This window comes from Myxine glutinosa, chromosome 1 (assembly GCF_964187855.1).
Source record: "Myxine glutinosa chromosome 1, kmMyxGlut1.1, whole genome shotgun sequence".
Taxonomy (NCBI): Eukaryota; Metazoa; Chordata; class Myxini; order Myxiniformes; family Myxinidae; genus Myxine; species Myxine glutinosa.
Window position 1 is genome coordinate 320026760 of NC_136261.1, and position 20662 is coordinate 320047421.

A 20662-nucleotide genomic window follows, 5' to 3' on the forward strand; every position below is an offset into this window, starting at 1 on the left:
AGTTAGGAGTGATGAACCTGTCGCACCATACGCAGCCACTTACCTGTGGTGATGATGATGACTCCACACCTGTGTTTTCTTTGTTTGTTGCAGGAAATGAAATTGCTGTTGGATTTGTGAGACGCATCACGACGTGGATGAGACATTGGGGTGATTCCATCTCTCCCTCCCTAGGAGGGACTGATGTTGAATTGGTAATGGCAAATTTTGATGTTGAGTTGAAAATGGCAAATTTTGATGAGAGTTGAAAATGGCAAATTTGATTGGTTAGGAGGGAGAGAAGACGAATTTGGTTTATGGGAGGAACGGGGAAGACAGTAGGGATGTTTGTTGATTTGTAAAGTAGATGTTTATGGGTAGTGTTGTGTTTTGTGGATACAGTAAGGGGTAAGGGAGGGGCCATGTAGGTTACCTGGTGGGGGGGGGGGGCGTACGATAGGAACGTACCTGTCTCACCTGGTTCCCACGTGCCCCCAGTGTGCATCACCTTACATTGCGTGCACTTTTGCGCCCTTACCACCTTACTCACTTGTCTGCTTCTTTTGTCTCCCACCTCCGAGGATCTGGCTTTGGGGTAGAGAGAGAGGAGAGAGAGGTGCTGGCTGCGCAGTTGTGGGCCTGCACTTTCGCTGTTTGCTGCCGGGATCGATACACCATATGGACCGCAATGTTTGTGGCCACCCACAATGGACCGCAGTTCGGTTGCGGCCAAGCACCACCCGGGGATGGACCTATGGGTCAACGTGGCACCTATGCCATACAGGTGAACCACTTTTAGTTAACACCAAGTGCACCACAAGAAGAGCAAGAGACACCTGCAGGGTTAGGGGTTGTCGAATTTATTTTTATTCCAATGAACAATGGTGACTGCACCGATTGGTGGTGGGGTGGTGTTTTTGATGCTCGGGAAGGGTGCTCTGCACGTTATTAAAGGCCGTCGGCCACAGAGCACTCGTGGGTTGGTGTATCGATGTTGGCAAGCGCGCTCTCTCTATGCATAACATCTGCATGTGTTCCTCCAAAAACAGGTCCTGGATCGTAGTGTAAATAGCAGCGTAGTCTTGTAAATAATGCTCCCTACCGGCTGTATGTTTAGTTTGAGAATTCTTTCCGGATTCGGTTATCCTGTGGGTGTGTTTCTGTGAGGAGAAGGGTGCAACGTCGCAGGGGGACATATTTACTCATTTGTGAACATCTGTAAAACTGTCGCACTCAGGGTAGAGTTAATAGTAGAGGGACTACATCTGAGTGCCACACTAAACTAGGTAAAAATTTATCGGGTCGGGACGCCCCGAGGGTAGAGAAGGGTGCAATGTTGCGAATATGGAATTTGGCCTCCATATCCGCTTGTAAATATTCCCCTATTTCCCCAATACTCCCCAACTATCCCCAATCCCCCATTCCCTAGTCCCATTGTCTGTAAACAACAATCAGTAGAGCCGACCTTCCCCTTATTCCCCCATTAAATGTCATGCCCAGGTCCACCGCACCACACGTAGACAACTTTCGGACATCTTGCTAGTTATACTTAGTCTATGTCAGTTAAGGCCTCGTTTCCATTAATTATGACTCTTCGTTGCACCAGAATGTGATTATATGGCATCAGTAGTGAGTTTAGGACCTTTCCCATACCTCCTTCCATCTTCTTCCCCAACAATTACAACAACAACAGAGGAGATGGCGGCGGTGCGGGGGAGGATGCGTCCTCACACCGGCTCGATTAGCGCCATTGACCACGCGCTCCACGGGGTTACCACGGAGGGGCTGGCTGTCAGCTCCTCCTCAAGGGCGGAGCCTGGTAACCCCCCGCACCCAATCAGAAGGGCGGACCGATTCCATCTGGGGCGGCGCTAACGAGCCGAGGGCGTGTCACTCCCCGCCGGATATACGCGGCCCCGCGCCGGATGTGACGTCAGATGCGCCCCGCCTGAGAAAGAACGTTGCCTGCGATCGCTGAGAGGGAGAGAACCCGCCTGTGAAAGAACGTTACCTCCGAGCGCTGTGACCTCCCCGCATCTTTGGACCGGACCGAACCGTGTTGATTCTGCCCCGAGCTCAGGTGCACCTGGAGCCACCGATACCTGCCTTTCCCTGCCATCAACCCCCGTGTGAGTCAGCCGTTGTCCCGTTTATCTGTCGTCTGTCCGGGGTCAATATAAGAGTGTGTCTAAGTGCCTGTCTTCCTGTGATATACCTCTAGCCCCTGTAATCTAACCTTTCCGTACGAATATACTTGAGAATCGAAACATTGGTGTCTGTCATTATAATCCAGCCGTGTGTCTTCTTTTTCCTTATTGAGCCAGCGTGGCGCGGCTTCGTCAACGTTCGAGTACAATCGGGTAATTTGTGCGGACACGACGGCCATTCCGCTCGGCCCACCTTAACATCAAAGTCGTGTCTGTAACAATATATTACTTTTCCGTTTGATGACAGTCGTCACAAAAACATCAACAATGATGCCGACATATATTTCTTCGTTCTTATTTCATTCATCATTATTATCCGGAAGTAAAGTAATCCTGTTTAAACTTCCATTCATTCCATCGATCTTTTTTTTTTGGTTTTCACACCAGTTTTCAACATCGTGTTCACATCCAGAATGAATAAACAAACTCCATTTCACGTGTGCATGGACGTGTAATTCACATATGTAAAATAAATAAATAAACAGACGGGAAATTGCTGAGAGATATTTTTCCGTTCTTATTTAGATATTTTTTCGTTCTCATTTTATAATCTATGTGCACGTACACTTTAAAGAAGTTTATTTGAAATCTTTAATTTTAAAAATGTCATTTTGTATAGGTGTTATGTGATGTTCTTATACACCGCCCAAAAGACGTGTGTGTGTGTGTGTGTGTGTGTGTGTATGTGTGTGTATGTATATATATATGTATATGTGTGTGTATATGTATATATGTGTGTATGTGCATATGTGTGTGTGGGTGTACATGTGTGTGTATATGTGTGGATGTATATATGTGTAGTATGTGTGTGTATGTGTATATGTGTGTGTGGGTGTACATGTGTATATGTGTGTGGATGTATATATGTGTAGTATGTATGTATGGATGTGTGCATATGTGCATGTGTGTCTGTGAATAAGAGAGAGACAGAAATGAAAAAACGAGGTGTGTGTGTGTGTGTGTGTGTGTGTGTGTGTGTGTGTGTGTGTGTGTGTGTGTGTTATGTGGGAGGGATGGGGGTGGGGAGGGAGAGGATTTGAGCTCTTGAAGTCACATTTTACCTGAGATTTTACATGAGGAAAGGAAAGCCTGGAAAGCAAATCCAACGGAAGGAAATCTCATTTCCTTTCACAAAACCCGAAACAAGTGTGTGTCCACCCTCAGGAGAGCCAGGAAACAATATCTCTCCTCTCTCAAGACTGAACTCCAAACCTGTCTCGCTCTTCCAAATCCTGGTGGCTTCTGGTCAAATCTGTTTCTGGTGTTTGTTCCCCCTCCATCCCCTCCCTTACCTCAAATGGCTACACAGCTGACTCCGCTCGTGAAAAAGCTGAATGCCTCAACTCTGTGTTTGCCTCTAAATCTGTTGTGTCCCAAACCCATCCCTCTCTGTACCCACCATACCCAGTTGTACCCAGCTGCTCCTGGACTCTGTGTCCTTTTCTCCTGACAAGGTGGAGAAGTTTCTGTCAACCCTCGACTCTGATTCTGCAACTGGACCTGACGGCATCAGCCCATGGGTCCAAAAATCCTGCTCTGCTGCTCTTTCACTCCCTCTCTATGTTCTCTTCACCCTCTCTTTTGCTCAAGGTCATCTGCCATCAGCTTTGAAATCAGCCAACATCACCGCTTTACAAAAAAAAGGTGCAAAAACAGAACCTTGCTACTACAGACCAATCAGCCTTCTCCCAATTATCAGTAAAGTCATGGAATCCATCATTGCTTCGGATATCAAATCTTTCCTCTTCTACAATGGCTTGATCTCTGACCATCAATTTGGTTTCAGACCAGGTCACTCTACTCTGGACATGCTGCTTCTGGTGGCTCAACAATGGATGGAGGTCCTCAATGCCAAACAGGAAATTAGAGCTGTCTCCCTTGACATATTACGTGCCTTCGATACGGTCTGGCACTCCGCTCTGCTCACCAAACTCTCCTCCTATGGTATCCATGGAAATCTCCACGCATGGCTTGCGGACTTCCTCTCTAGTCGTAGTCAACGTGTGGCCCTGAATGGGTTTCTCTCATCTCCCCTTCCTGTTCAGGCTCGAGTTCCCCAAGGGAGTGTTCTGGGCCCTGTGCTTTTTGCTGGTCTTCATCAATGACCTTTCTGACTCTCTTGAAAAAATCCTCTCTACCTCTTTGCTGATGACTCCACTCTCTGCCGCTCCATTCCTCATCCCTCAGATCGGCAGTCTGCAGCCTCCGCACTCTCTACAGACCTGGACAAAATCACAGACTGGTCAAACAAGTGGAATATGTCTTTCAATCCTGACAAATCTCACACTCTTACTATGTCTCTCCGAAAAGAACGACTGGACAACCCTCCCATCTACTTTATGAACAATCCTCTCCAAGAAGTTCTGTCACTCAAGCTTTTGGGTCTCACTATCTGCCATGATCTTTCCTGGGAAAACCACATTTCCAATCTGGCCTCCAAAGCCAGTCGCCGACTGGGCATCCTCCGTCGTGCGAAGTCCTTCCTTGGCACACCTGAGCTCCTCACCACATACAAGGCTTTCATCCGCAGCTCAATGGAATACTGTTCTCCCCTCTGGGCCCGTGTTCCTGCCTCACACCTAGCTCGGCTTCACGCTGTTGAAACCAAAGCTTTCAGAATCATTGGAATCTCCCGCGATGAAGCTAACTCCGAGGGCCTTTCACTTACCCGCCGCAGGCAGGTTGGTGGTCTTTCTGTCTTCTCCCGACTCCTCTCCGGCCTTGCTCCCCCAGCTCTCTCTGGGCTTTGTCCCCCAAATATTCCTACAGGTCACACAAGATCTGCCTGCAACCCTCTTATGGTTAAACTGCCAAAATCAAGACTCTCTGCTCACCTTCACTCCTTCATTCCTCTTTTTTCCCACCTCTGGAACAAACTCCCTCACTCTCTTCAATCCCACTCCTCCCTCCAGATCTTTAAAACAGCTGTTCACCACCATCTCTTATCTTCCTCCATACAAAACCTTGATCCTTTCTACCCCTGCTAATTTCACCCCAGATCCCCTTTTTTGAAATACCAACTTCTTTTCTGGAAGTCATTGCAGTGTCCTTGTGTTTTATACTTTTCCCCCCCCCCCCCCCTCCCTTCCCCTGCCTCCTCTCCCCAAGCCGTCTCGCTCACGCAGATGTCCCGACGTCCCTGCTCTCAAATGTTGTGTTTTTGCTTCCCCCTCTATCCCCATCTTGTCTGCTGCTCCCCTTATTATATGTTTTGTGTGTCTGTTTGATTTTTTTGTGTGATAAATGTTGGCTCTTTCACGAGGCTCGATCCTGTATTCCCCCCAAAAAAGGAAAAAAAAGATGTAATGACACATTTCAAACTGTATTTCCCATGTGCATGCACATGCATTCACATGTTATCAGAAGTAAATACATTGTGTAGATTACATCATTTTTGCATCTGATAAATTGCCAGTAACCATTTTGTAAAACTGAATGTGCAGCAAGTAAATGAATATGTCCAAATGTCACACACCTCCATGCCCGTGGGATTCCCACGGGTGACCCCACTAGTTGAGTTATATTTAGAAAACCCTCGAAATCACGTTGGTGTCTGTCTGTCCGTCCATCCGTCCATCTGTCCGTCCATCGGTCCACCTGCCCAAAATGTGTTTGTGCTCATATCTCAAGGACTATACATTGAAACTAGCTGAAGCTTGGAATATACAGTCGTGGCCAAAAAGTATTGGCACCCTTGCACTTTTTTTCAAATAACTCACAATTTTCTCTAAAAAATAAGTTGAAATTGACAAAAAGTATTTGGCCTCCACAATTCTTTATTTCACTGTTAATATTACAGAACCTTTGTTTTTGATTCAGAACTTAATATATCATTTTAAATCAGAAAATAAAAAGAAATGGCAATGATAAAATTATTGACACCCGAGACTTAATATTTGGTAGCACAGCCTTTGGACAAAATAATTGCAGTCAAGCACTTGCTCCAAAATGCCTTGGTAATCTCCTGATTTCATGATGCCATGCTCACATTCAAGGTACCCAGTGCCAGAGGTGGCACAGCAACCACAAAACATCACTGAACCTCCTCCATGTTTGACTGTAGGGAAGGTGTTCTTTTCTTTGAAGGCTTCATTTTGTTTTCTGTAAACATAGAGATGATGTGCTTTGCAAAAAAGCTCTAATTTGGTCTCATCTGTCCACAGGACATTCTCTCAGAAGGATTTTGGCTTGTTCAGGTGTGTTTTTGAAAACTTAAGTTGGCCTTTCTTGTGTCTCTCTCTTTCTCTCTCAGCAGTGGGGTCCTCCTGGGTCTCCTACCATAGAACCCCCTTTCATTGAGTTGGCGACGGATGGTGCGAGTCGAAACTGTCGTACGCTGTGTCTGAAGGTCAGCTTGACTCTGTTTGGCAGTTGATCGAGGTGCTTTCTCCACCATTCGAACAATCCTTCGCTGCAATCTTCGATCAAGTTTTATCTTGCAGCCACGTCCAGGGATGTTGGCTACAGTGCCATAGGCCTTAAACTTCCCGATAACATTGTGTACGGTGGACATAGGAACATCTACGTCTCTCGAGATGGACTTGTAGCCTTGAGATTGTCTATGCTTGGCTACAATCTTGTGTCTGACCTCCTCAGACAATTCTCTGGTTTTCTTTCTTTTCTCCATGCTCATTGCGGTACACACAGTGACATAAAACAGCAGAATGACTCCTTTTCTCCATTCAAACTGGTTGAATAAGTTATTTTTATATTGCAGGCACCTGCAACTCACCATAGGTGAGTTCAATTCGAAAGTAAAGGAGAATCAACTGCTTGAAATCTAATTATTTCGAACAACTTCTAAAAGGTGCCAATAATGTCAGGGACATTTTAGGATTTCTGTGGGGAATAAGCTAAGATTTAGTATTTCTTTCAGCTTTTTTGTTTTGTTCCACAGCAAACCGAAGAAATACATGTGTGGATACCAAAAGATTTTTTAATTTCAACAATTTTCCGGAAGAAATGGTGCATTATTTGAAAAAGGTGCAAGGGTGCCAATATTTTTGGCCACGACTCTGTGTGTGTGTGTGTGTGTGTGTGTGTGTGTGTGTGTGTGTGTGTGTGTGTGTGTGTGTGTGTGTGTGTGTGTGTGTGTGTATAGATGATTGTGTGTTTGATTTGTGGGATCCATGGTGAAAAAATAATACTCTGCTTTCTTGGGGGGGGGTATTATTCCCACTTTTCTCGGTTATGATTTTCGTTTTGCCAAATCCATCGACAGTAACCAACTGAATACTATATACAGTGTTCAGTATTATACAAGAATCATACAAGAACTAAAGAAGTTGTTGCTCCAATCTCGTCATGTGATAATCGTCATGTCAAATCATTGGACCATAGTTTTTTTTTTGTCTTTCCTTTCCCCCAGAGCACCTCTTCGAGGCAATTTTCAAAAGTGTTTTTTAAACAAAGTGTTCAGGCCGATTCTATCCTTCGGCAGCTGCTTCCGTGTAGGGACAGACACGCAGCAGGCTGTTTCCTTCTAACCGGTGCGTTTGACAGCCTTCTCAATGCAAGCGGTAATCTTTTCGGGCACGCCATGCCATAATTCGGATCCGCCCGGCGACGGATCTGGGAACGAATAACAGCACCGATGCTAATAATTAACATCATCTTCATAATGGCCCTGATATATTAATAAACGCGTCGTTGAGCTCAAGAAACAACGTGACGCGCAATGCCGTATCAAAACATTTTCCTCGGCTCTTCGGGGTATTATCCAACGGGTTTAATGTCCCTCTTTGTGGGCCTATAAGTGCAGATTAAACTGTTTCGTTGCTCGGCGTACGAGTTCTTGAGCTCCAGATTACCGCACAGTGGCTTGGTGTCTTGTGTGTCGGGACATTGAAAATGTGTGGATTTATTTTATAAATTACAGCCACGTTCCATACATTGGCCATCTTAGCACTACTGCATTGTGTAAAATGTAGCCGTTGAGGAAACTTCAGCAGTATACACCCTTCCAAACACTGCTGATGTTGCTGCCCATTGAAGCAGAATATGCCCAACGTCTAAAAGGTCACAGATGACTGTCACCTGCAATGGCTGGATTTCAGAATTCTTTGAAGACCTTGTGGCGGACACAAAAGCCCACTGGCGTGGTGACATCATTCCGCGCACCAAGTGGGTGGTGGCCACGCCCGAGGGGTAGGCGTGGCCTCATGATATACACCGGGCGCGCAGCCCGGAGCGCGCCAGTGTTACAGTGAGCTCCTGAAATAAAGACGCTTATAAGTTACCGCTTGTCCGCTTCCTCCTTGCTCGCAAGCAGCGCGCGTAACGCCGCGCTTTACTGGTGACCCCCTCGACGTTGGATCTGCCGGAGCGATCCTTCCACACGCGACGCCATTGCCATGGCCACCTTCATCAAACTTCCCGAATTTTGGGAGGCTCAGGCCGAAGTCTGGTTCGTCCAGGCCGAAGCCCAATTTCAGCTTCGGCCCCTCACCGGCGATGACACGCGCTATTGCCACGTCGTCGCCTCCCTCGGGCCCGGCACGGCCGCTCGAGTTGTGTCCGTCCTTCGCCACCCACCGGACGGCCACAAGTACGAGGCACTCAAGCGGCTACTCCTAGCCACGTTCGGCCTCACGGACGATGCATGGGCCGACCGCCTCCTGGATCTCCCCGAGCTCGGTGACACGTGCCCGTCGGTCCGAATGGACCATATGCTGTCACTGTTGGGCGACGAAGCCCCCGGTTCTCTATTCCGGGCGCTTTTCCGTCGCCAACTTCCAGCGCAGGTTCGCCTCGCGTTGGCCGGGACCGGGCTAACGGAACCCCGAGCATTGGCAGCCGAGGCGGACAAGTACTTCGCCGCTTCGGACACGCGGGCGAGAGTCGGCGTGGCCGTCACGGCCCTCGAGGCTGATGCTGCTGATGCTGCTGATGCTGCTGTTCCACAGCATCAGCTTATACAGCATACGCAGCATGCTGATACGCACCTCGTGACCGCCGCCACGCCCCGCCCACCGCCACGGCGAAAACCGCCACCGCGGGGAAACCCGCCAACTCCACCGGCCTGGCGGAGCCAGCCGCGCTCCTCCAGCTCCACCACCTGGTGCTGGTTCCACGCCAAGTTCGGCCACGAAGCTCGGCAGTGTCATCCGCCATGCTCCTTCAACAGGTCAGGAAACGCCCGGGCCGGCACTCAATAGTGGCGATGAGCGCCGGCCGTTCGAGCAGCCTGCTGTTCATAACGGACACCTTCTCCGGGCGCCATTACCTGTGCGACACGGGAGTGCAGGTGAGTGTCGTTCCCGCCGGCACGTCAGACAAGCACGCCGCGGGTGGGGGCCCCGCGCTGCTTGCCGCGAACGGGACGCCCATCCGTACGTACGGAAAACGCTGCCTCTCTCTCCGGTTCGGAGGGCAGGTTTTCCGATGGACGTTCGTCACCGCCGACGTGCCCATGGCACTGCTTGGCGCGGACTTCCTGTGCGCTAATGGGCTCCTGGTCGACGTCAAGCGCAGACGTCTTGTCCAGGCCGAGACGTTCAGCTCGCTCGCTTGTGCGTTGCCCAGCTCAACGAGCGGCTTGCCAAGCGGCTTGCCGAACGGTTCGGTTCTGGCCACGTTGGTCTGTACGCTTCCAGCAGCGGACGCATTCACCCGCCTCCTCGCCGGCTTCCCGGCCCTCACGCAGCCCACCTTCTCGGCGGGGGCCGTCAAGCACGGGGTGGCCCATCACATCCCCACCGTCGGGCCACCGGTCTACGCCCGGGCACGCCGCCTCGAGCCGACGAAGCTGGCGGTGGCAAAAGCGGCGTTCGCTACCCTGGAGCGACACGGCATCGTTCGGCGCTCAGAGAGCGCTTGGGCGTCGCCGCTGCACATCGTGCCGAAGCCCGGCGGGGGATGGCGACCGTGCGGGGACTATCGCCGTCTCAATGACGCCACGACTCCCGACCGCTACCCCGTCCCCCACATTCAGGACTTTTCCGCCCGTTTGGCGGGCATGTCCTTCTTCTCGAAGGTGGACCTCATACGCGGCTACCATCAGGTCCCCGTCAGGCCGGAGGACGTCCCGAAGACGGCGGTCATCACGCCATTCGGACTCTTCGAGTTCCTGCGCATGCCCTTCGGTCTGAAGAATGCGGCTCAGGCGTTCCAGCGACTGATGGACAGCGTCCTGCACGAGTTGGATTTTGTCTACGTCTACCTGGACAATATCCTCGTCGCCAGCGCGTCCCGCGAAGAGCACCTACGCCACCTCCGCACGCTCTTCGAACGCCTGGGCCAGCATGGCCTGATTGTTAACCCCGCAAAGTGCCGGTTCGGCGCCGCCATAATCGATTTTCTGGGGCACCGTGTCACCAGGCACGGAGCCGTCCCCCTGCCGGCCAAGGTGGAGGCGGTGAAGGGGTTTCCGCGCCCCCGCACGATCAGAGGGCTGCAGGAGTTCCTGGGCATGGTGAACTTTTACCATCGGTTCCTGCCCCGTATCGCCCAGCTCCTGCGCCCCCTGCACGAAGCTCTCCGAGGTAAGTCGGGCAAAGGCGACGTTACCTGGACCGAGCAGATGGACACGGAGTTCACGGGCCCGAAGCTCGCCTTGGCTAACGCCACCATGCTCGCGCACCCGGCGCCCGATGCACCGATCGCCCTCACCACCGATGCCTCGGACTACGCGGTGGGCGCGGTGCACGAGCAATGGGTGCTTGGAGCTTGGCAACCGCTGGCGTTCTTTAGCCGGCAGCTTCGCCCGCCTGAACGCCGTTACAGTACCTTCGACCGCGAGTTGCTCGGGCTTCACTTGGCGGTCAGGCACTTCCGCCATCTGCTCGAGGGCCGTGCGTTCACTGCCTTCGTCGACCACAAGCCGCTGATCTTCGCGATGAGCAAGGTCACCGAGCCGTGGTCGGCCCGGCAGCAGCGTCACCTCTCGGCCGTGTCCGAGTACACGACGGACATCCAGCACGTCGCGGGGAAGGACAACCCGGTGGCGGATTGCCTTTCCCAGGCCGTCGCCCACGCAGTCCACCTCGGCATCGACTATGCCCGGATGGCAGCGGACCAGGCCGCTGACCCCGACGTCCAGGCCTTGCGGACCGCCGTCACGGGCCTCCGCGTCACCGAGGTGCCGTTCGACGGCGCGGGCGCGGCCCTCTTGTGCGACGTCTCCCTCGGGCGTCCTCGCCCCATCGTGCCCGCGGGCTGGCAGCGCCAGGTGTTTGACGCCATCCACGGCCTGTCCCACCCGGGCGCGAGGGCCTCCCAAAGGCTGATCGCCGACAAGTTCGTCTGGCATGGCCTCCGGAAGGCCGTCCGCGGCTGGGCCAGGACGTGCCTCGCGTGCCAGCGCGCCAAGGTGCACCGCCACACCCAGGCCCCGTTGGCTCCGTTCACGTTGCCGGAACGCCGGTTTGACCACGTCCACGTGGACCTGGTGGGACCTCTGCCCCCCTCGCGGGGTTTCACCTACGTCCTCACCATGGTGGACCGCACCACCCGGTGGCCGGAGGCCGTGCCCTTGGCGTCGACAACGGCGGCCGATGTCGCGCAGGCTTTCATCGCCACCTGGGTCGCCCGGTTCGGCGCCCCCTCAGACATTTCGTCCGACCGCGGCCCCCAGTTCACCTCGGAGCTCTGGGGGGCGGTCGCGCAGGGGCTCGGGGTCCGGCTGCACCGAACCACGGCCTACCACCCCCAGGCTAACGGCCTGTGTGAGCGATTTCACCGCTCATTGAAGGCCGCGCTCCGGGCCACCCTCCGCGACGGCGGCTGGGTCGACAGGCTCCCCTGGGTCCTGCTGGGCCTCCGGACGGCGCCCAAGGAGGACCTGCGCACATCCGCGGCGGAGTTGGTCTTCGGGCAACCGCTGCGGGTGCCGGGCGAGTTCCTCCCCGACTCCACGGCACCATGGTCCGCGGCACAGCAGCGCTCCGCTCTGCAAGAGACCGCCCAGAGGTTCGCCCCGGTGCCAACGGCACGCCACGGGCACCCACCGACGCACGTCGCCCCGGAGCTTCGCACGGCGGAGTACGTCTTCGTCCGCCACGATGCCCACCGGACACCACTGCGGCCCCGTACGACAGGCCTTTCCGCGTGCTGGAGACCAGGGCGAAGCACTTCACCCTGGACATCGGCAGTACTCCTGACCGCGTTTCGGTAGACCGCCTCAAGCCGGCCCACCTCGACGTGGACCATCCACCGCCAGTGGCCCGACCCCCACGTCGGAGCCGCCCCCCTGCGGGCGGACCCCCGGCACCGCCCAGCCCCGCCACCACGCCGCCCCCCGGTCCTGCACCCATCCCAGGGGCAGCCAGGGGCATCCCACCTGGCATCCCTGCACCCAGGGCGCCGCCGATCGCCAGGGGGCGCTTCGGCCGGGTCATTCGTCTGCCCCGCAAACTGGCCCTCCAGGTGCGCGGGAATTCTGGGGGGGCGCGTGTGGCGGACACAAAAGCCCACTGGCGTGGTGACATCATTCCGCGCACCAAGTGGGCGGTGGCCACGCCCGAGGGGTAGGCGTGGCCTCATGATATACACCGGGCGCGCAGCCCGGAGCGCGCCAGTGTTACAGTGAGCTCCTGAAATAAAGACGCTTATAAGTTACCGCTTGTCCGCTTCATCCTTGCTCGCAAGCAGCGCGCGTAACGCCGCGCTTTAACCTTGTCTTTTTCTTCAGGGAATAACTATCCTTTTTACTCCCGCTAGGAAGTAATGCATTCGATCGTGTGCGTGTGTGTGTGTGTGTGTGTGTGTGTGTGTGTGTGTGTGTGTGTGTGTGCATTCCATCGTGTGTGTGTGTGTGTGTGTGTTGTGTGTGTGTGTGTGTGTGTGTGTGTGTGTGTGTGTGTGTGTGTGTGTGTGTGTGTTTGTGAACAAGATATCTGGAAAAGTTCTGAACGGATTTGGATGAAAGTTGATGGGATGATTGCCCTTGGGATAAGGAAGAATTGATTAGTTTTTGGTGAAGCTCAGGATATTATTTCGGATCCAGGAATTTTTTGAAGGATTTTTTTACCATTGGAAGATAGGGCTCATTTTTTTTTATACATTATCTTCTATATATTCTATATTTAACATTGTGAAATGAAAATAGTTTTCATATTTGTTGTAAATGTAGTTTAAACTCGTGGTTATGCGTTAGAGCGGTGTATTTTTTTTTGCAGCGTCGTCTTCAACATTCTTTTTTTCTTCTTCTAATAAAGCCATATTCTGTCATTTTAAAACCACCAAAGTGTGTATTAGGTTACCCCGTTTCATAAAATGTATCGTTTGATACGTATAATGCTTTAAAACTGTTTTTTTGTTTGTTTTTTTTACCTCAGAAGAGATATCAACATTTACCTCAGTGAATGTCAATCGCGGTGTCAGTATTTGATGAACTTATAAAGACGTAGGTGACTTATAAGTGTGACCAGCATGTGCACGGGATTCTTCCCAGAAGAATGAGTGGTCGCATTAGCTTGTCCGACTTGAAATGAGCGAGTTTTGTTTTCACGTTTGGGCCAGGTTTACATGTTGTATCCCTAAGGAATGAAACGCACGTTTTTTTCTGGCTTACAATTTTATTTGAAGTCACACATGCCTCAAAATACACTCGGTTATATAGAATTGAACGCTGAATCCGAAAATGTAAGTGAAATTGCCTTGTTTTTTTTAAACATTATCTTCTATATATTCTATATATATATATCTGTGCAGTGTCTGTCTTGTGTTGTCTTGTCTTCTGTTGTCACTGAACTACTCCCTCAAACTTTTGTGAAATCGTACTATTCCAACTTGACCCACGGCGGGAGTATGCGCTCTACTGAGTGGCGTTCTAGTTATCAATCTGTTTTGCTAATGCAGGGTTGTACAAATAATCGGAGACACAGGAAGAATCCTTCTGGCCCATCATGGCCATATCTCATCCATATTCTATTTAATCTATGGACATGGTACTGATCCAAAAAGCTTCTTCCCCTTTTTTTTGAAAAGAGAAAATGTGATATATATATATATATATATATATATATATATATGTTATTTTAATTTTTTTCACAACAACAGGGGTTTGAGTGGGGAAATAGGCGGAGGGGGCTGACGAGAATTCCCCCATTTTTTGTATATGATCCATATATTATTTATAAATGACCATAAAGATGGTGAGCATTGACCAATGTGCAAGGTGGTTTTTGTAGAGATCATAAGGTGAATAATGTAACTGTTTTCAATCTCAGGCTTTCTATATTTTTGATAATTTTTCATAAGATCCTGCAGAGTGCAGTTTGCCCAGGATTCTGGAGGATACGGGTAATTTACCTGAAGCTTCCTTTGTTGTACCATATATTTTTTGTTTTTGTTTGTTTTTGTTTGTTTCGTGAATCTGTTCTAATATCGATTAACGGGAGCATTAATAAATAATTGTATGAATCAACGCACTATATGGGATGTAATCCAGATGTCTGCACAGCATCATGAGACAAGCATGAAAATTCAAACGTGCTAATGTTTGTAATCTTTAATGAAGGACAATGCAGATAACTCGTTCTTTTACAAAAATAAAAATTCTATACAGGATCGAGGCTCATGGAAGAGCGAAGTTACAAAAAGAGAGTCTGATTATAGTTATAAATATAAAGAAAGTTTGTTTTTTCTACACCCTACAGTCCTCTCACCTATTCCCATCTATCAAGGCCGCAACATACCTGTGTTCTGCGTGGTGGAACTGTGGGAAGGAGGGAGTGTGGATGGCGGAGGGTCTGCTGCAGCAGAGGAGGAGCATTCAGACTATGTCCTTCTCCACCGTGACTTGCTTTTCAACCAACTCGTTGAAACGGCACTGCTCGCCTTAGGATATTCCCACAGCTCAGCTGCCCAGGCCAAAGGTGAGAATAACATCATGAATCGCGTATCATTTGAACCATATGGATCCAGTATTCAATGCAGTATGTTGTTTTTATGTATGAAGTTTACTTGGCTGTCTTCTTCACTTTTGGTCTTTCTGGATCATTGCATAATGTTGGGATTTTAACTGGCAAGCTTGTGGCATGTTCATTAAAATCCCTTTTTTTATTAACATGGTGCAAAAAGGCCATCGAGTCATCTATCTTGTGTGTTCGTTTCCATGAGCGCTTGTTAAATTATTTTCAGGTTATCTGTTGTGCACGAGGCATGGAATATTGTCCATTTTTGGGAATAATATCCACCTAGATTATTTAAACGATCCCACGTTTGGTTTTGTGTCAACATGATCACTCCATGGGGGATCATCCCGTTTGAGCTTCAATCGCTGCCAAAGATGAGCTTGTTGGTTTGTTTGGTTTTTCAAATTTCATTGGACTATGCCAAAGATAATTAAAGAACCACCTGGAATTGACCAGAAATGAAAATGTTTCATGTGCTGCATTTGTAAAACCAATATTGACATCCTACCAGCAGCATCCGGGCAAGCAGCTTGGTGAGTGACTTGTGATGAACAATAACCTTCTAGTCTGTTCTCACAAGTGTGTCAATGCTAGTTCCAAAAATGCTGTGCAAGCATCGTGTAATCACATTAAATATTTAACTACCCTTTAATATTTTAATGCCTTGAAATATTCTTTAATATTGCAAATAAGCACTCAGGCCTGCAACAGCACTTGTCCGTCGCAACTTGCTTAGGCTATGGTTGGATTATTTTTGAAGCGAACATTTGGGATTGACGACTATGGTTGGCTCATTGCTAAACTGTTTGACGTGCGTGATTGGCTGTTCAAACACTATATGTAAAGGGGCTATTGAGATAGTACGTAGGGGAAAACATTTGACCCTGTTCCCTGAATGTCCCATAAATCACCTCTTCTTTCTCCTCGTATTGGCATCTCCTCCCAACCACATTTCTCTTCTCACCTTCCTCATGTTCAACACCCTTTTGATCTCATCCTCTTTTCTTTTTTCCTCAATTTCCCTTCTCTTTATTGCACACCTCCTCCTCCCCCAAATCCTTTCACGCCACCTCTCCCTCCCTCCTCTCCCCCACAAGCATTACCTCATGTTCACACTTCTTTTCTTTTTATCTCTCTATATTATAAAAGAAAGTTTTTGTTTGTTGGTCTGTGCAAGCTAATCTCCTGAACGGTGAAAGATAGGAGGAAACTTCCAGTACAAAAAATGTCGGAACGGGCCCCGGGAAGGTTTTAGGCTAGGTGGCGAGACCGGTCGAGGCCCACCTCAGCCGGGCCGGGCCCATTTCGCAATTAAAAGTGACGCTGAATGAAAGTAGTCAATCTTCTACGGCCGCGAGTAAAAGCTGAATGATCGTAGTCATTCTTCTACGGCCGCGAGTAAAAGCTGAATGATCGTAGTAAATTCATTCAAAAATAACTAAAAATGTCGGGACGGGCTCCAGGAAGGTTATAAGCTAGGTGGCTAGGCCGGTCGAGGCCGCTTCGGCCGAGCTGGGCCCATTTCACAATTAAAAGCTGAGCTGAATTATAGTAGTCAATCTTCTACGGCCGCGAGTAAAAGCTGAATTATAGTAGTAAATTCATTCAAAAAGAACCCGGGCAACGCCGGGTGCTTTCGGCTCGTATGTTATATTGATGACCCCAAATGTAAAATATCTAAGTTTTCTAATCGGATTGCCAAAGATGAAATGTTTTGGGCACTTCAGCAAAGAAAACTCTTTCGTTTTGCAAGACAGGTAATTGCAGACATCATAAAGAGGGTTTGCAAAGTTTTCTTAAGATAAATAGAAAATAGACCCATTTCGTGGCAGAGAAGCCAGCCAGAGGAAAGGCATCGATTGTTTTGACTACTTGAAGCCAGTAAAAGGTTAAATAAAGGTCATGCTTGTTTTTATTTTGGTTGATTCGTCCAAAGAAGCCAAAAAATGAATTTGTGAATAAACCAATTTCCACCTTCAGTCTCCATATTTTGACAACGATCGATGATTGTGATGAATATAGCTTCTCCATCCCCCTCCCCCACCTCGTTTTATCCCCTTGATCTTTCTGCTTTTACTCTTTCTGTTTATGCTTTACACTTCTAAATCATTTTATAATGTAACACTTTTCTTATTACCCTTTAGCCTTTTACAACCCTCCCACACCAATCACCCTGTGTGCCTTTCCCCTCCCCCACACCATCTGTCTCTCTCCTTGCCTTTTTTTTTTCTCCCTTCTTCCTGCTTTAGCTATAATCTTTAATTCTTGGACTCCTTCGTACTTGCATTCCCCTAGGCCTGCTGAAGGTTGGACCATGGAATCCTGTGCCACTTGGATGGGTTACCGATTCTCCCGACGCTACTGTGGGGGACATGCTTGAAGAGGTGTACCACGCTGTTACTCTGCGAATTCGCTTGCACAGGTCAGCATAGAAGAAGGTTGGACTTCAAGTTGGGCCCCTTGTTTTAAGATGAAAGCTTAATACTCAAAAGCTTGAATTAAACTGGCCTTCCATCGATTTTGCTTGTTGGTAACTCTTCCAGACGAAATCTTGAGAAGCTTAAACAGTAAATAGTCAAAGCTACCATCACAAGTGCTAATGGCCTCGTTTAACAGGCGCCGGTTCGCGCGGTTCATGCAGTGCATTGAAGCGGCAGAGGTGGGACGTACTAGTCCAATGTTGACGACTTCTATCGGGCCTCTATGAGCTGACACATTTGCTCCTTTCAAATCGGCATTGCCAAATTGGTATCTCGTATGTGGTAATTAGGGGAGCAGAATAAGTGCCAAATCCCAATTGCATGGTTTTGTAATAAATAGCCTTACCCATTACATTTTTTCCCCTTAATTCTTCTTTTCTTGCTCCTCTTTTTAATTGTCACTGTTAGAACAGTAGCTCGTGTTATTTTGCTTCCACCTCAAATGGCAATGTGTCTGTTTACCGATTGGAAGCTCCTGCTTTTTGGCAAACTCTGAGATGATTGAATCGGGCCTTGTTTGGAAGGCCTTTTCCTTATCCATGCAGCATATATGACTGCATAGTTTTTATTAACCCCCTTCTTGCCAAAATTTTTACAATTGGGATTGATGCAGAGTTTCTGATGTTTTACTTTGCTTCAAGTATTGATATACATGTACCAAGTTTCGACAACGTAATAAATAATATATTTCAGGCCAAATATAATAACACTTTAAAATTTTTATCGTAACCAGATCTTCACCAAAATCGAATCAATTCGTCCTTGTCACACGTTAAATCTGTCCACCAAATGTCGGCCAAATCCGTCCGTAACTGTATATATACGGCTCAGACAAACATACAGGGGTGAAAACATAATCTTTTGGTGGCGGAGGTAATAAATGGTAAATTACATCAAGACCTCATACTATAGAACCAATAAGTGGCATGACATCTTAAATGCCACAACTTTTAATTATCATATACATCATTTCATTTTTTTTTCAATTGATAAATCTTCTTTCAAAAAAAAGTTTTTCAGACAAAAGTTTTATATGCATTATTTTGCAAATGATATTCAAATTGGAAGGTGAGGATGAGTGGAGAGGTGGAAGGGTGGAGGTAGCAAGCCTGCCTAACTCAACATAAACTTCATATTCTGTATGATGCAAAACCTTGCCGATGTATGACTGCAATCCGAGAGTTGTTTGCCAAAAATTATAGTAAATAGCCATCTTTTGGGTACGTTTTCTTTTTTCAATGGTTTGAACAATGACGCTACGTTTTTATCCTCTGTAAACTTGGCTAGCATAATTGCATCGCTTCACCACGCTGGTATGCCCAGGAAGAAGCATAACCAGCAGATCAGAAATCCATTGTTATCCTCTGACACTAGGAAAGTAGATCAGCCAATATTCTTGGGGAGTTAAGCTCCCTCCAGCCCTCTAACTGCCCTGTGACCATGGGAGATACCAAGGGTTAGGCAACTGACTACCACCTAATGGAATTATTTCTAATGACATTTATTTTTATTGGAGTAATTGTACAGTTCTGTTAGGTCGTGCCTCTCTCCAAAACCTGTGATTTGGGTGACGTTTCCACACTTCCGGCCATGAAAAGGTAGTTATCACTTTGTAGCGAAGAGTCGTCAAGAGCCGCACCCTTTTGCCTTCTCAGCAGCTTCATTTCTGGCTTCACTTTTAATCCCTTTTGCTGCCTGCTCTGTAATTGCTTTCCCGTGGCTTTGCTCCAAAAATCTGTGCATATTATCATTATTGTATTATCATTATCTCTGTTGAAATTGGGTCAGCGCGGGGTCCAACGACTGCTCAACCTCGGGTTCCGCTAAATCACCAGCATTCTGCTTGGAATCATAATCCTTGCCTGATTACCAGCTTGTTACCAGTACTTAAAGACTGCCTCTGCTTTTTGTTTTACCTTCTTTATTTCTTTCCTTTTTTTGCAGAAACTAATCTATTTCCCTTCTTTGTCTGATATTCTAAGTATAGAGCACAGAACTTAACGAGTTGAGATGAAATGTGGTTTCAAAGATTGTACAAAGAACATCAATGCCTGGCTCTTTTTCATTTTCTGCAATTGAATAGGGGATTTTTCTTTCCTTTTGTCAATGAAAATCCATTGTGAAGATTGCAAACAACATATGCCAGAATTAAACTAAACGAATGTAATGCGAGAAGAAAACAATGTGCCAACAGAGAAATAGGCTGAAGAGAAAAAGAGGAAGAAAAAGGACAGGAAAATTGCGCTGCTGCGTTGGATTACCATCTAAAAGGGGCGGTGTTCAATAGCCGCGATGGATTACAATGCTTTACAGGCACGTTGGTCTTCGATAGTCACTTGTGACTTCATAATCCATGTGTATCAATGAAAATAAACTTGGGGTTGCGCAGTCGGGTATTGCCATCACAGCACGAGTCATGATCACAGTTTTACATCCCATGTACTTCGTTGTTTTGCCCTTTGTGTACTCACGTCTTTGTATCTCATGTAAAAGTACACTGCTGTCTATTAATGTCCTTGGAGTGTACGTGATGCATGTACAAGCTGCTAAGTGAACCTTAGCCACTGTAGAAATTGGCGAGGCTTCTATAATGTGGCACCACTTGATGTATAGGTTACTTGGAGCAAAACCAACACATCAGTGATGTCAGAGATTGGGATGATGATGATATGTCCATATAGCAATACTATGGAGAGAGTTGGAGAATATAATTTATAATTTATTTGATTGCATACGATATACATAAGAGCACAAATTTTGGGAGGTTGAGGGGGATGTTTGATTCAACTGGGTAAGTTGCTAAAAGGTGCACGATGGGTTAAATATTGGAAGTTAAGCTGATTCATGCTTTCAATAAAATTACACTTAAATAATAATAAAATATTTTGTTTATTATTATTTTTTTCACTGAAAATTTGAGGGTCGGGGGTGGTGGGGTCGGGGGGAATTAAAAAGAGCAGAACAAGAATTGTTTATAATGCTGTCTTCTTCTTCAGAGTGACGTGGACATATTACAAGCAGCAGAGTAGTAAGGGGCTTCCCTATTATGCCGGGTATGTGTACGTATATGACTCGCACACAGCACAATCTACACTGCTTGCACATCTGTGTGCATTAAAGTCAACAGGTTTTTGACGAA

At 48.1% G+C, this 20662-nt stretch overlaps 1 protein-coding gene across 1 annotated transcript in view; it reads left to right on the top strand.

Annotated features, from left to right (window-relative positions):
• SATB2 (SATB homeobox 2) overlaps nucleotides 1-20662 on the top strand; it is a gene marked incomplete in the record, with an annotated part of 129174 nt that overhangs the window by 49120 nt on the left and 59392 nt on the right. The window contains 2 exon segments of the mRNA XM_078769492.1: nucleotides 14786-15004; nucleotides 17339-17465. Of these exon segments, the coding sequence (XP_078625618.1) occupies nucleotides 14786-15004; nucleotides 17339-17465 (346 nt within the window).